Source organism: Nicotiana sylvestris, chromosome 8 (genome assembly GCF_000393655.2).
Source record: "Nicotiana sylvestris chromosome 8, ASM39365v2, whole genome shotgun sequence".
In the NCBI taxonomy this organism is placed as follows: Eukaryota; Viridiplantae; Streptophyta; class Magnoliopsida; order Solanales; family Solanaceae; genus Nicotiana; species Nicotiana sylvestris.
The window spans coordinates 51,448,742-51,462,917 of NC_091064.1; the positions used below are offsets into that span (position 1 = coordinate 51,448,742).

The 14,176-nt window shown below is 35.4% G+C and overlaps 1 protein-coding gene across 1 annotated transcript; it reads right to left on the minus strand.

The window, feature by feature from the left end:
* Nucleotides 1–493: 493 nt before the first annotated feature.
* On the minus strand, nt 494–949 carry LOC138875019 (uncharacterized). Its single transcript, XM_070153825.1, has one exon. It carries the CDS (start codon nt 947–949, stop codon nt 494–496), a length of 456 nt encoding a protein of 151 aa, XP_070009926.1.
* Nucleotides 950–14,176: the final 13,227 nt, after the last annotated feature.

The window sequence follows — 14,176 nt, forward strand, 5'->3', positions numbered from 1 at the left end:
ATACTGGATTGATAATTGTTATTGTAGGCAAACTCTGCAAGTGGCAAGAATTGATCCCAAGAACCTCCAAACTGCATCAGACACACAAAGAGCATATCCTCAAGTATCTGAATAGTACGCACAGATTGTCTATCCGTTTGAGGGTGAAATGTTGTGCTCAAATCCACCAGAATACCTAACTTATGTTGTACGACCCTCTAGAATCGTGATGTAAACTACGTACCCTGGTCTGAGATGATAGATACTGACACCTATGAATCATGAAAATCTCGTGGATATAAACTTGAGCCAGCAACTCGGAAGAATAGGTAGTCATCACAGGAATGAAATGAGCTGACTTGGTCAGCCTATCCACAATCACCCAAACTGCATCAAACTTCTGCTGAGTCTATGGGAGTCCAACAACAAAATCCATAGTGATCCCCTCCTATTTCCACTCCGGAATCTCTAACTTCTGAAGCAATCCACCCGGCCGCTGATGCTTATACTTCATCTACTGGAAATTTAGGAACCAAGCTACATATTCCACTATGTCCTTCTTCATTCTCCTCCACCAATAATGCTTCCTTAAGTCCTGATACGTCTTCGTGGCACCTGGATGAATGGAGTACTGCGAACTGTGAGCCTCATAGAGAATCAAATCACATAATCCATATACATTGGCCACACATAGCCTGCCCTGCATCCTTAATCCGCCATCATCTCCAATAGTGACCTCTTTGGCATCACTGTGCTGAACCGTGTCCTTAAGGACAAGTAGATGGGGGTCATCATACTGACGCTCCCTTATACGATTATAAAGAGAAGACTGGGAGACCACACAAGCTAAAACTCGACTCGGTTCAGAAACATTCAATCTGAGAAAATGTTTGGCCAAGGTCTGAATATCCAATGCTAATGGTCTCTCTGCTGCTAGTAAATATGCTAAGTTCCCCAAACTCTCCGCCATGCGACTCAAGGCATCGGCCACCATATTGTCCTTTCTGGGATGGTACAAAATAGTGATATAATAAATCTTAAGCTGCTCTAATCACCTCCGCTGATGCAAGTTAAGATCCTTATGCTTGAACAAATGCTGCAAACTTCGGTGATAAGTGTAGATCTCACAAGGGACATCGTAGAAATAGTGCCTCCAAAATCTTAAAGGCATGAACAATAGCTGCTAACTCAAGGTCATGGACATGATAGTTCTTTTCATGTACCTTTAGATGTCTGGATGCATAGGCAATCACCTTATGATCCTACATCAACACCACGCCAAGGCCAATCTGTGGAACATCACAATATATATAGTATAAGACCCTGAACCTGCAGACAATATCAATACTGGGGCCATAGTCAAAGCTGTCTTAAGATTTTGAAAGCACTCCTCACACTCCTCTGTCCACCTGAACGGAGCACCCTTCTGGGTCAGCCTGCTCATAGACGTTGTAATAGATGTGAATCCATCAACAAATCGACAGTAATACCTAATGACATCCAAATCCACTACTAAAAAGTAAGTGAACACGATTGCATGCAATACAGTTTACCCAACTATGTGTCGAGGTCGAATCCCACAGAGAACAATATGTAGGTGATTAGGAGTGTAAAAGAATTATCGTTTGTTATGCAATGCCAAACACTTAGAATAGTTTTTGAGAAAATATTTATAACTAAATGTGAAAATGTAAATTAACCTAGAAAGCAAGTAAAATGATCAATGGCTACAAGCACGGATACACGGGGAATTACACACAAGTAACGATCCAATGTATTTCACAATTTTACAAATATGACCGAGTTTATATTAATTAGCCTCGGGGAATAATTCTATGTTAGCTTCTTTCAAAGACTAACAAGACTTCGTAATTGAATTATCCCTAAAATAATTAAGAGATTAAGCATACCCAAATATGGCTATAAGTAGTTCAATCCTATCCCTAGGTAGAATCTATAAAATGAGGGTTAACGCCTCAAGTTCTTGTTAATTAATCTTTCCCAATCCCAAATTATCTTTCCCAAAATTAATTCAAAGTAAATGGGCGAGTCCTAGGGTTAGCTAATCCCTTTTAAAACATTAAAGAACAAGAATAATTAAAGAAATAATAACTCACTTCATAATAAATAAAAATCGTTCAATACATAAGCACAATAAGATATTTAATCAACACTTTAAAAATGAATATTCCCTTAAACAAGATTCAAGTGTTGGAATAAATACTACACACTTGGATATACAATACAAAGCAAAGAAATGAAGATATGAACATAAATAGGTAAGAAATTATCAACCAAAGGCTTCAAATCTTCAAGACCCAAGTGTGTGTGCAAGAGACCTAGCTTCTAAACTTGTTCTTCTCTAGTCTAAGGACTGAAATTAAGCCAAAGACATGTTACAAATGAGCTTGGTCATGTATTAAATGGCTTGGGATAAAAAAATGTGAAATTCCAAAACTGCCCAGATTTGTGAATCGCGTTCGCGAAAATAGGCCTGCGATCATGAGGAGTAATGCTGTAAAGCATTGTAATCGTAGACCACATCATGCGTTCGCGTAGAGAATTTGAGAGTAGTTGACTATCCTCTTCTTCGCGTTCGCATAAATAGCCATGTGTTCGCGATGTACTGTTTCCTGGCCTTTTGCGATCGCGTGTCACTGTTCGCGATCACGTGTCACTGTTCGCGATCACGAAGAGCATTATCTGGGAGCAGTCATTTTTACTCAATTTAACACATTTTGACTTTCTTTCATATCTCCTCTAAATCACTTGATACCTGAAATATGCCAATAAACCTCAATAAATACCTTAGTTTCTCAACAAAATAATACAAAATTCTAAGTATCAAGAAGAGATAAGTTGGTAAAATACCAACTTATCAAACCCCTAAACACAAACTATTACTTGTCCTCAAGCAATTCAAAAACTAAGAACATCCTTCAATAAAATCATGATTTAAGTTCAATGGCATACCAAATATCATTTCAAGTTAAAAAGGTTCAAATTAAACACAATTTAGTGACTTTTTTTGGTACCAACAATTAATCCAAAACATATGAATCACCAACTTCTCACAAATTTTATTTCAATTCAAGTTCTCAATCACCACATTAATCAAAGTGGCAACTAAGTCATGACACTAAAGCTTCAAAATTTGCCTCATTATCACAAATAATTTTCTTTTGTTCATTCCTCCCAATTGGAGATTGGATTAAGTTCACAACTCAAAATTTCATGTACCCTCGCACTTAAGAGAGAATCCCAAATGATAGATTGCAATTTAACACAAATGGTATATCAAATGGAAATAATTAATTCTCACTCTCACAAAGATATTCAAATGCACAAAAGTAGTGCCATAGGCTTTCCCTTCATGTATTTTTCCACTAATGTAGACACACTAGGTTCAAAATCAAGTACGACTTAAAAGATTGTAATGTAGGTTTTTGGCTAAGCTAGGGCACAATTTGGGTAAGAGTGACTCAAAACCACCCTAAACACTACATTTGCGACAATTAAAGTACACTTCCTTCAAAAATATTTTCCATCCTTTCTTCACTTTTCATTCCACACCTAATCTTCCCTTTATTCACAACTTCTTATTTTTCCTTCCTTTTTTCTTTCTTTCTTACTCATCATTTGTTTTCAAAGTCAAGGAAGGTTCCACTTTTTTTTTTAATTTATTTTTTTGTTATTATTATTATTATTATTATTATTATTATTACCTTTCACCTTTTAAGCAAAATTCACATCACAACTTTTCCAACCTTCACCCCCAAACTTAGGTTTTTAGCCTATGTTTACACTTTAGGGAGGTAGGGTGCCAAAATCTAGATCAATAAAGAACAATGAGTTAAAGCTCGTAACATGGTTGCCAAAGAAAAAGTTTAAAGGCTCAAAAGGGGTTGACTAGGGAAAATATGCAAGGGTAGGAAATTTAAGGCACAATAACGGTCCAAGAAAGGCCTAACATCATTTTAAAACCAACTTAGTCTAGGATTTCGTCTTGAAGCACATTCCGGGCAAGTTCTAGACTACAAATAATGCAAAAGAATTCGCAATGAATCTCACCACACATGGCACATGAACACTCAAGTGGAATACGAATCCAAAATCTAATTGAAACCAATGCCTCAAAGAAGTTACATATAACATAAGAAGCTATTTAGTGAATCAAAAAGCCAAAAATTGAGTCTAAAAGTCATGACAATGATCTTTACTTCAATCATTTTTCTTTTTCAAAGACCAAGAATTCGTATGCCGAGGTTTAAATTATATTTGTACCAAACAAGCCACACGTTAGTTTATGGACAAAAGATCATACCCAATAACCAATTTATTCACTAGTAGATACTAAAATAACTAAAAAAATAAATAATATTTACCTACTAAAAAAGAAAAACTAAATAAGACTAATCCCTTAAGAAAGTTGTCACGCCATCCATCATAGCGAATAGTCACCCGGTTCAACACAAATTAATTCCTTGGAAAATAACCACGGTATAAAGAAAAACCAAGGAGTTTCATTAATACTACTATGAAAAATAAAAACTAACACGAAAATGTTAATTCTAACATGCTAGAATTAAACTACAAAATATTTTTACTAAACTACAAATGTCAACCAATCTACACAAGTTCACAAAGAATGATCATGCTCCACATACATCCATCATATATGAGCCATCCTAACCTAAAGTGTTGCATTGTCCCCAATGCAACTAAGCAAAACAAGCTAAAATGAAAGAGGTGCTCCCTAAATGGAATCACTCCAAGATGGAGGTACTGGGAACTGAGAGCTCCAAGTCATCCTCGTCACTGTCATCTGATCCACAAAACATCCTCAAGGTGTTCATTATCTTTGTCAAGAACTTGCGTTTCTTCTTTTCATGTTCTCTCTGCTTCAGCTGCCACCGCTCAATCTTACCCAATTTGGCTTTAATGGCTTGCTGCTCCTTAATAACATCTGACAAAGTTGGAACCTTTCCTTGGCCAGTTGGACCTGCAGATCTACCCTCTCCAGATGGTCCAGACGGGAGACCAGCTACAAGCTGGCGGACCTATGTCTCCATGCCATAATCATGGCTAGAGATATACCTGAGTGTGAGAGGTCCCTGATCAAGTGGTACAATAGCAACTGATAAGCGCATCAGTCAACATTCGAGGACGAATGTTCCAAAGGGGGGAATGATGTTACACCCCAAGTTTTCATACGTGAGAGTACGTCGTAAGTCATTGATGTAAGCTCGGAAATGAGATTATATTTGGAAGAAAATAAAGTAAGTTAATCATGTTACCTTGGAGGTTACAAATATTTAAGATCATGAATAACGAGTACCAAGAGGGTTGGAAATCTTAGAAGCTAAACCAATTGAAGAAAATAAGTTTCGTCAAAAGTCGACAAGTTTGGAATGTTATAACATGTACTTTGGGGTGAGACTAGGGTTCTTAACATGATAAGGAGGTTATTCTATGAGTTATTTTAGTCGTATGATATTCATTTTCTACATTTTGAAGGCAAGCAAGTTGTGGAACAAGAGTTGGCAAAGGTCATCACAAGTTACATTCATAAATTTGCTGAAATTTAGGTCAAATGTATCTGAGAATTTATCCAAATATACTTGGAATCATGGGGTGTTTTACCTACCAAATTGAAGATCTATGAGTCTAGTTTCTAACACATTAAACCGTTTTTCAATATGAAATCGGAGTATAGAGATATTTGTGTTTTTGCAAGACCGCGCAAGCAGCTCCCAATGGGACCCACTTAGGCGGTGGTTGACCTACTTCAATTTATAAACGATTTGGACGCCTATTTTTGCTCATTTTTCAACTAAAATTCGTCTCCAAACTTCTCCTAACCCTCCTAAACATATACCACAAGGGTTTGAAGTGATTCCAAAGTGATTACACCATATTTCAACATCAAAACTTAGTTCTAGTGAAGAACAACACCTCTTTGAGGTTGTGTTGTCATTGAGGATTGTTGTGGGCTGTATTTGGATGAAATTCCAAGTTTTTGCTGCTGTCTAAGGTGAGTATAACAGCCTACTAATTGTGCTTAATCTTTCTTGTATGTTGGTTAAGTTGTTAGGATGATAAACTACAAGATAATACTTGGGTTAGCTTAAATCACTTCTATGGTGTTGTATTGCTATTGAGGGTTGTTGTAAACTGAATATAACTTGGATTTTGACTTGAAATTACTGTAGGAGGTATTTATATTGTGTTCTTACTTGTTCCTAAGGTTATCTTGATGTTGATTAAGTTAAATGGATGGGCTAGACATGAACTAGTGAATAAAGTTGCTAATTGAGGATAGTTGAAGTTGTGGATTATTTTCGTTGTTATAAATATATGGTTTAAGGCTGGAATCATTGATTAATGACTTCATTATCATGTTAATGATACTTTTATGTTGAAGGAAGAAGTCTATAAGGATTGATAAGGGGTATACAGATTCCAATCGGAGCTTGCCGCTCGTCGTAATGTAGTTGTGACTTGTTGTTGTTATATAGAGTCTTGATATTGATAATTATGTATTGATGGATTGCTCTGGTCATTGTTGTTTGTATATGGTATTGGAGGAGGCCCTTGTTTCAAGGGAGAAGCTGCCAAAATTTACGTAAACGAGCTACTAACTTAAGTTATAGACTTAGCCTTTGCTCAACACTAATTTTGAATCTCCTTATACTATGATAGATTGAGTTGACTTATTTTAAGAGTTTCTTGGAAGTGATTAAGGACTCAACGGATTTAAGGTATGTTAAGGCACTTTCTTCTTTCTTTTGGCATGACCTAAAGTGAAATGAATACGCTACTTCATAACGGATCTACTCCTAGCAACTAAGGTTGTCCATGTTGTTCTATCCTTATACAATTATTCTAAGCAAGTGTGTATGATCCTTGAATCCTACTAAGGTTTATATTGAGGGTATGGATGTCCATAGTGTTCTTAAGTCACTCCAAAAGGTTTAGAAGGTTATTCCATGAGTCTAGCATGCATTATATATAGTATCTATTTTACTCTACCGAGCCGCACTATAGTCGGCCGGGTACGGAACCTATTGTGCAACCACTGATTAGTTGGGTTTACCGAGCTCCACGTGGCCGGGTACGATTCTACCGAACCTTATGATGGTCGGGTACACTTTTACCGAGTCCTCTTTGAGGCCGGGTACGATATGATGATTATGATGCCCACAGAGGCGAATGTTTTAAAAAGTTTATGTATATATATGTATTATGCATTTCATATCATAGCCCCTAGAGGCACTCAGATGTTACAAGTTGTATCTCCTCTATCTCTCTCTTTATATTACTGTTCTTGTTTATGCTTTCCTGCCTAACATACTCGGTACTTTATTCGTACTGACGTCCCTTTTGCCTAGGGACACTGCGTTTCCCACAGGCCCCGATTGATAGGTTGACAGTCCTCCTAGTAGGCTATCAGCTCAGCGAAGGTGTTGGTTCACTCCACTTGCTCCGGAGTTGCCTATTTGATCAGTATGCTTTGGATATGTATTGATTGGTATGGCGGAGCCCTGTCCCGACCTTTATGATTTTATGTACTCTTAGAGGCTTGTAGACAGATGTCAGGTGTATGGATAATTGTATGGCCTTGTCGGCCTATGTTTCGAGTTTACTAATGGTCATGTCGGCCATATAGGCCCGTATGTCACATATATTAGTTTGTATATCATGTTGGGTCTTCATATGTTGAGTATTTCCTTATGTTTTATTCTTGTTATCTCATGACGGGTTTTCTGGCTCATTTACTCATGATAACATGATAAGAAAGATATGTTACGTTGGTACTCGGTTGAGTAAGGCACCGGGTGCCCGTCGCGGCCCTTCGGTTTGGGTCGTGACATGCTACATCAATCTTTCTTTTATTCTGTGCATTCCCTGCTCCCTTTCTTAGCAATGGATGGATGAGCTTCTCTGGGTTCTTTTCCTTCTCTGTAGGTCTGTTCTTTACCCTGGCCTCAGAGCATAAATGAGTGATCAAGGATGGGAAGACTAAACTCTTAGTCCTCTCTGCAACAACCTCTTTTATCTCATCAACAATAAGCAGTCCCACATTCACTTGTGTGCCCTCTATGATTGCGTAAATCACCCTTGCCTTCTCAAATGTCACCTCGATCTCATTACGTGAAGGGATGACTCGAGCACAGATAATGTAGAGCCAAGTTTTTGCTTCGACAGTGAATTCAGAAGACTCGATCCTTGAGTGATTTCTTATCCAGTTCGACATCTTTCCACTATGCAAATGGTCTACAAACCACCGTGTGCCCAAGTCTTTAGCTTTATCCATGTACACTTGGTTGTCAACATTAGGAAGATTGTAATATGCATTTATCAGCTCCGAATCAAAGAGGACTTGTTTGCCTCTGTCTGTAACAACCAAATCATTCTTGAAGTTGGTCTCTACAGCATTTGCATAAAATTCTCTTATCACTTAATGTTTGGCTGTTCTTGGCTCTTCTGCAAAGCAAATCCATCCTCTCGATATTAATCTTTCATGAAACTCGGGCAATCGACTTTCAAGGTCGGCCAAGAGAATGCCTCTTTCTTTAATCATACTTCTACAAAGTTGTTTGTCATAGCAGTGGGAACATCTTAAAGATGAGAATATGTCCCGATCATAGTACTTCTCTTCTGCAACTTGTTCGACATAATCGTGAACATTTTAATTTGGTGTCGAATCCATTTTAGAGCTCAAGGTACCTACAAAAGGAGTAAACATGTTAAATACCTGTATGGACACTTAAAGCATTGTATTAGGAGGTATTTATGCTAAAGAAAGAGATCAAAAGGCTTTAGGATAAAAAATGGTGAGGCTACTGTTTGTTGATACCCAATTTTTTCCTCATATATTTTAAATATGCATATATATATATTTTTAAAAATAGTGCACATGCATTTACAAACATGCACAACTATTTCTATAAATTTTAAAACTTTATATCAAGTTATTTCTGCATTTTTTATTATACAAATATCAAATAATTATCCCTCATATCACTTTTATGATGATTTAATCATCTAAGTTTATCATTTAAGCCCATATAGTACTTAAATATTTTTATTATATTTTTTATAATTACATTTACATTTTAAAGGCTAGAATTGCACATTTTGAAATAATAGCCCATATATATGCATAATTATATTATCTATACAAAAATAACTTTTTATATTTTTATAATATTAAGTAATTATTTTAAATTATTTTCATGCACAAATAATATTTTTTTATTTTATTAATTATTTTTATAAATTATTTTTACTTATTTAATTTGGTATTTAAAATCTAGCCCTTCTTAATTAATTTTCGGACCTAGCCAATTATACACCAGCCCAAATACCCACTAACCCAGACCCATACCATTTAAAACCCGACCCAGAACCCTTGAATCAGGATCGTTGATCTCCGAAATCAACGGTCCACAATCGCCCAACCCTTTTTAATATACCAAATGCCCCTACCCCTAATTCATTCGCCCAAACCCGCTGCCTCTGGATTTCTTCTCTCATCTCTTCTCTCTCTTACCCCCATCTAACCCTAGCCCTCCATCACAAATACCCCTTGATTCATGGGGTTTTCCTTTAGTTTCATGCCTTATCCGGCCTCATCTCACTACTGGCTGTATGATTTTCATGTTACTTGAGGATAATCTCAACAGATTCGAACCAGATTTGGTTTAAAGTCTCTCATTTCTCGATTAATCCGTCTATGTTCACTCCGATATTTGTGAGTACTGATATTTTTATGTTTTTATGGTTTCAAATCTCTGGTTCAAACCAGATTTGATTCACTTCTGTTTATTTCCATGAACGCAGCTATTTCCGGTTGAATCCATTTAGATCTTTTTAGATCTGAAGCGGTTTTGAGTTTGTTTGGTATTTTTCCCTTAAGATTTTCTATTTTTACTATTATTGTTAACCGATTTTATTTTACCCTAAAAAAGCTAGGGTTTTGGTTTCTAATGGGTTTTCTGCAAAAAATGTTTAAACGTTTAAATGTTTTCAACTCTGGATTTCTTCTTTACTTTTTCCACTTATTTTTACTTGAGTTTCATCTCTATGTTTTTGATATGTCTTAGGGTTTCAATTATTCGACTATTTCTTATACTATTTTGCCCGTTTAACTTCAACTCTGTCAATTAAGCGTTAATTGATTTACTTACCTAAATTAGGGTTTGAATTTAGTACCTGTATTTCTTTATTAAGTTCTTACTTGTTCTTACCTTATTTATGTACCCGTATTACTGGCTGATTTTGTGTTCTGACTCCTAATTGATCATGGAATCAGTTCTTACTTTATTTGACCTTATTCATAGACACTAATTGATTTCGTATGAGATTTTCCTTAAATTAAGTGGTAGTTATTTGATTTTGTCCTCTTAATTGATTCATGATGACCTTAATTGTTGATTAATTGATTTCATACCTTATTTTGTGTAATTAATTTTCATAACTTATTTGTTTTACTCTATTGTATGCTATAAAAACCCTTCCCCTTTCCCCATTTAGGACAACACTCGAATTCTCCTATTCTCGCTACTAAACTTAAGCTCTCTTTCTCTCTCTCTCCCTCTCCCCTTCTCTCTCTCTCTTGCTTCTGTTCTGATTTCTGTACTAAGTGGCTATTATTTGGCCGGCTGAAAGCCAATGCCAAATTGTTCTGGAACATAACTATTACTGCATCTTTACTCTCTTTCTTCTCAATTGATATGCCCTAACCTTTGCAATTCCTTTCTCTATGCATTGTTTGATTAACCTATTTGAATTCCTAGCATGATTCTATCCTTTATCTGGTAGTTTGATAATACCGTTAACTTACAACTAAGGCATTTAGAATAACAAGAATCCTCTCAAAAGTTAGTTTAAGTTTTGATTTATTTGTCAGCTTTATACCTGTTCTGAACTCTAAGCATGTAATCAAGTATGTTTGTGCTTAACTCATGTGTCCTGTCTGTTCAATTCAAATGTCTTCTGCCTAATTGCTTCTGTGACTGAGCCATGACTATTTCAAATGCTAGCATAAGTATTTAGATTAATCAAACTTCACCCTGTTTAAACTGTATGCTGAACCTGAACCTTTTTTGTTTTCAAACTCCTACTTTTAGTCATTTAGCTTCTCACTACCCCCAATGTGAGCACTGCCTAGGGTCTCTGAGACTCCTTGAACTCTGACACATTGGGGCTATTTTCCCAATGTTTTATGAATTCTATATTGAATGTGTGGTTCTAGTGTGAGCATTGCCCGTGGTACCTGAGGCTCTTTGAGAACTTTGACACATTGGAAGCCTAGTTTAAGGTATTGTGAATGGATCACTGCCATTGCTTCATAGCTGTTGTGTTTGAAGGCCTGGTTCCCAGGTTTAGATTGGGCCTACGAAGGCTCCCTATAGTGTAATCATTACTATTATGTAATTTATTTATTATGGGCTGTAATAATGTAATAATCTCCGTAATAAATAGATCTAGGGTGTATTAGTAAAAGCTGGGGGTGGGGGTCGGGGTGGTTTTGTTAAAAATCTTTGTTTGAAACTCGGATAGAAATCCTACCTATAGGTTTATTGGGTTGATTATGTGAATGTTACTACTCGTTTAGAGATCTTGCCTATAGAATATTTTCTAACTATTTGTGACTCTGCATTTTCACATTTTTGGCATACTACAGACACCGCCTATAGGTCTTTTGTTAATTCTACATTAGAAATCCATGTTCATAGGATCCACATGTATTTCCAATCTCAACTTGCATTAGTGAACATACATATAGGATCTTATCTCTTTGAACTAATAAACTTTCCTAGCAATTTGCTTAAAATTCTGCCCAAATGTGATTAATAGATTTTATGCCTATAGGAATAAAAGGAATCAGTTTCAAAACCTTAAAGTCATGTCTATAGGATTCAAACTAATAGATATCACGCATATAGGGTGAAATCAGTCTGTAAATTTAGAGAACATGTTTATAGGAGTTTAAGTCAAGTCAACACTTAGAAATTATGTCTATAGGAGTTAAATCAATGCTGCAAATTAGAAAGCATGCCTATAGGATCCAAAAAGATAAAACCTGTCTTTACGAGTTTAAATCAGTAATTCGCTTAGAAACCATGTTATAGGTCTATAACTAACAGTTGTAGATACCATGCCTATAGGATTCTGTTAATCACTTAGGCAAATCTATAGGGTTATTAATGATTTTGGGGTTTAAAACTGTGATATTTTACTGCCTAAAAGTGCCCAAATTCAAGGCTTAAAAAAATAAGTAAGCAAATTGATGGGTCCCGATGCCCGCCTTAATAAAACTGCTATCATACATTCTGTTTCTGCTCATCTAGATATCCTGCCTATATGATCCTCGATTAATGAAATCTGTCGATTTAACCTTGTGCATTTACTGTCTACTTGTGGAGGTCAATGTGAGCCCCTATTTGTTCTTTACATGAAGTCCTATCTGAATTTTTGTTTGTTGCCTAGATTTTCTCATTTTAAGCAACATAGGTCAGTCTAGAACCACCCTAAATAGAATTCTTAAATACCTCCAGGACCATAAGTAAGAGACGGGTAGTGCACGCACAAGGCGCGAGTTAGAAGCTATTAAAACACTTAGGTAAAAACTGAAAGATAGTAATTGGATAGTAAAGAAAATGATAGCTCGTGCGCTAATGCTATAAGTAAAACCCCGACTTGAGGGAGTTGCAAAGCATTGCATGGAATGATCCTATAGGCTAAAAAACATAAGACCACCCTCTATACTCCTGTGTAACAATAATTGAATATTGTGTTATATCCCGTACATTATTATTAGGATAAGTCGTAGTAATCCATATAAATTTCAAGGAATTAAGTCCATTCATGAGTTTATAGTGGAATTGTCACTATGTTATTATAAGACCTCATAAGTTTAACAACCTTGATACCATTATATACATTGGATATGGTATTTTGGGTGGAATATTTTTGTAAAAAGTTTGAAAAATATAATTTTATATAGTTATTAATATTACTACTTTCGAATATATTTTAAATTATACACATAATATGAGAAAGCTTATGAGATTTTCTTTACTGTAAAGATATGGATTATTTTTTTCACAAGAAAAGTAGGTTATCTTTTTACCATTTTAAGAATTAAGCATACGAAAATTTATACTTTTTATAGGAGATTAGGAAAATTAAAAGTTGAGAAAATATGTGTATTTTATTTCTTGTATGTTTTAATAAAATAATAGTGTATGTATTGATTTTATATGGTTTCACATGACAATTTACGATTTCAACCTTTATTCTAAATGAAATTTAGACTTTCCATTTTGAGCGAAGGTAGTATATTAGAGTATGAAAAATGTTTAATTAGTTCTAGTAAATGTTAACTGAAAATTATAGGATAATTATTTTGAAATACATCACATCAACATTAAAGTAATGTAATTATTACTTATGTAGTTTGAATTGGTAATTTTTTTAAACGAATGAGAAAAGATGGACAAGTAATTTAGAACGGAGTGATAACACATTAAGATACTACTACTAGTGAAATTTAACTTCGTAATTCTATGTGGAAACATTAACTGTGTAGCATAGCTTAAAATGACGTTCATTTCCTTGAATAACCAAAATAGAATCAATTCTTTGATAAAGGAAGATCTGGGATTATTTTTATTCTTGCATAGAATGAGAGATTAATTAAAAGACTAGATAAGGAATACAAGGTTAGACAACCCCCTCCCCCCATTCCAAAAATAATGTGTGACTAATATGTGACATCTATGCCACATGTCACAATACTTCAAAATGGTGGCAAGTGAGGTGGACCCCATTATCCACTCATTTCCTTTTCTGGATGGACACATTATGATATATATAGATATATATTTATTTACAACAAAGAATAGAGAGGAGGAACAATAAAAACAAAAAAAAAAACAAATATGAGAGTATATATATGGGAGAAGTTGCACAAATAAACAATGCTCTGTACGATAGAAGAATTTTGTTCTTTGAAAAGATTGAACTTTCAAGTAATGTTTTACCAGTGCTCCAATGGTTGTTTGACCCTGCAGTTATTCTTGTGCCCTCTCCTCCAATCTTATACCCTCTGCACAGATGTTACATTAGGTGAAACGACTAGTTTAATTTTCGATTCAAAAAATTTCTTCCTGCTCTTTTGCGTGTT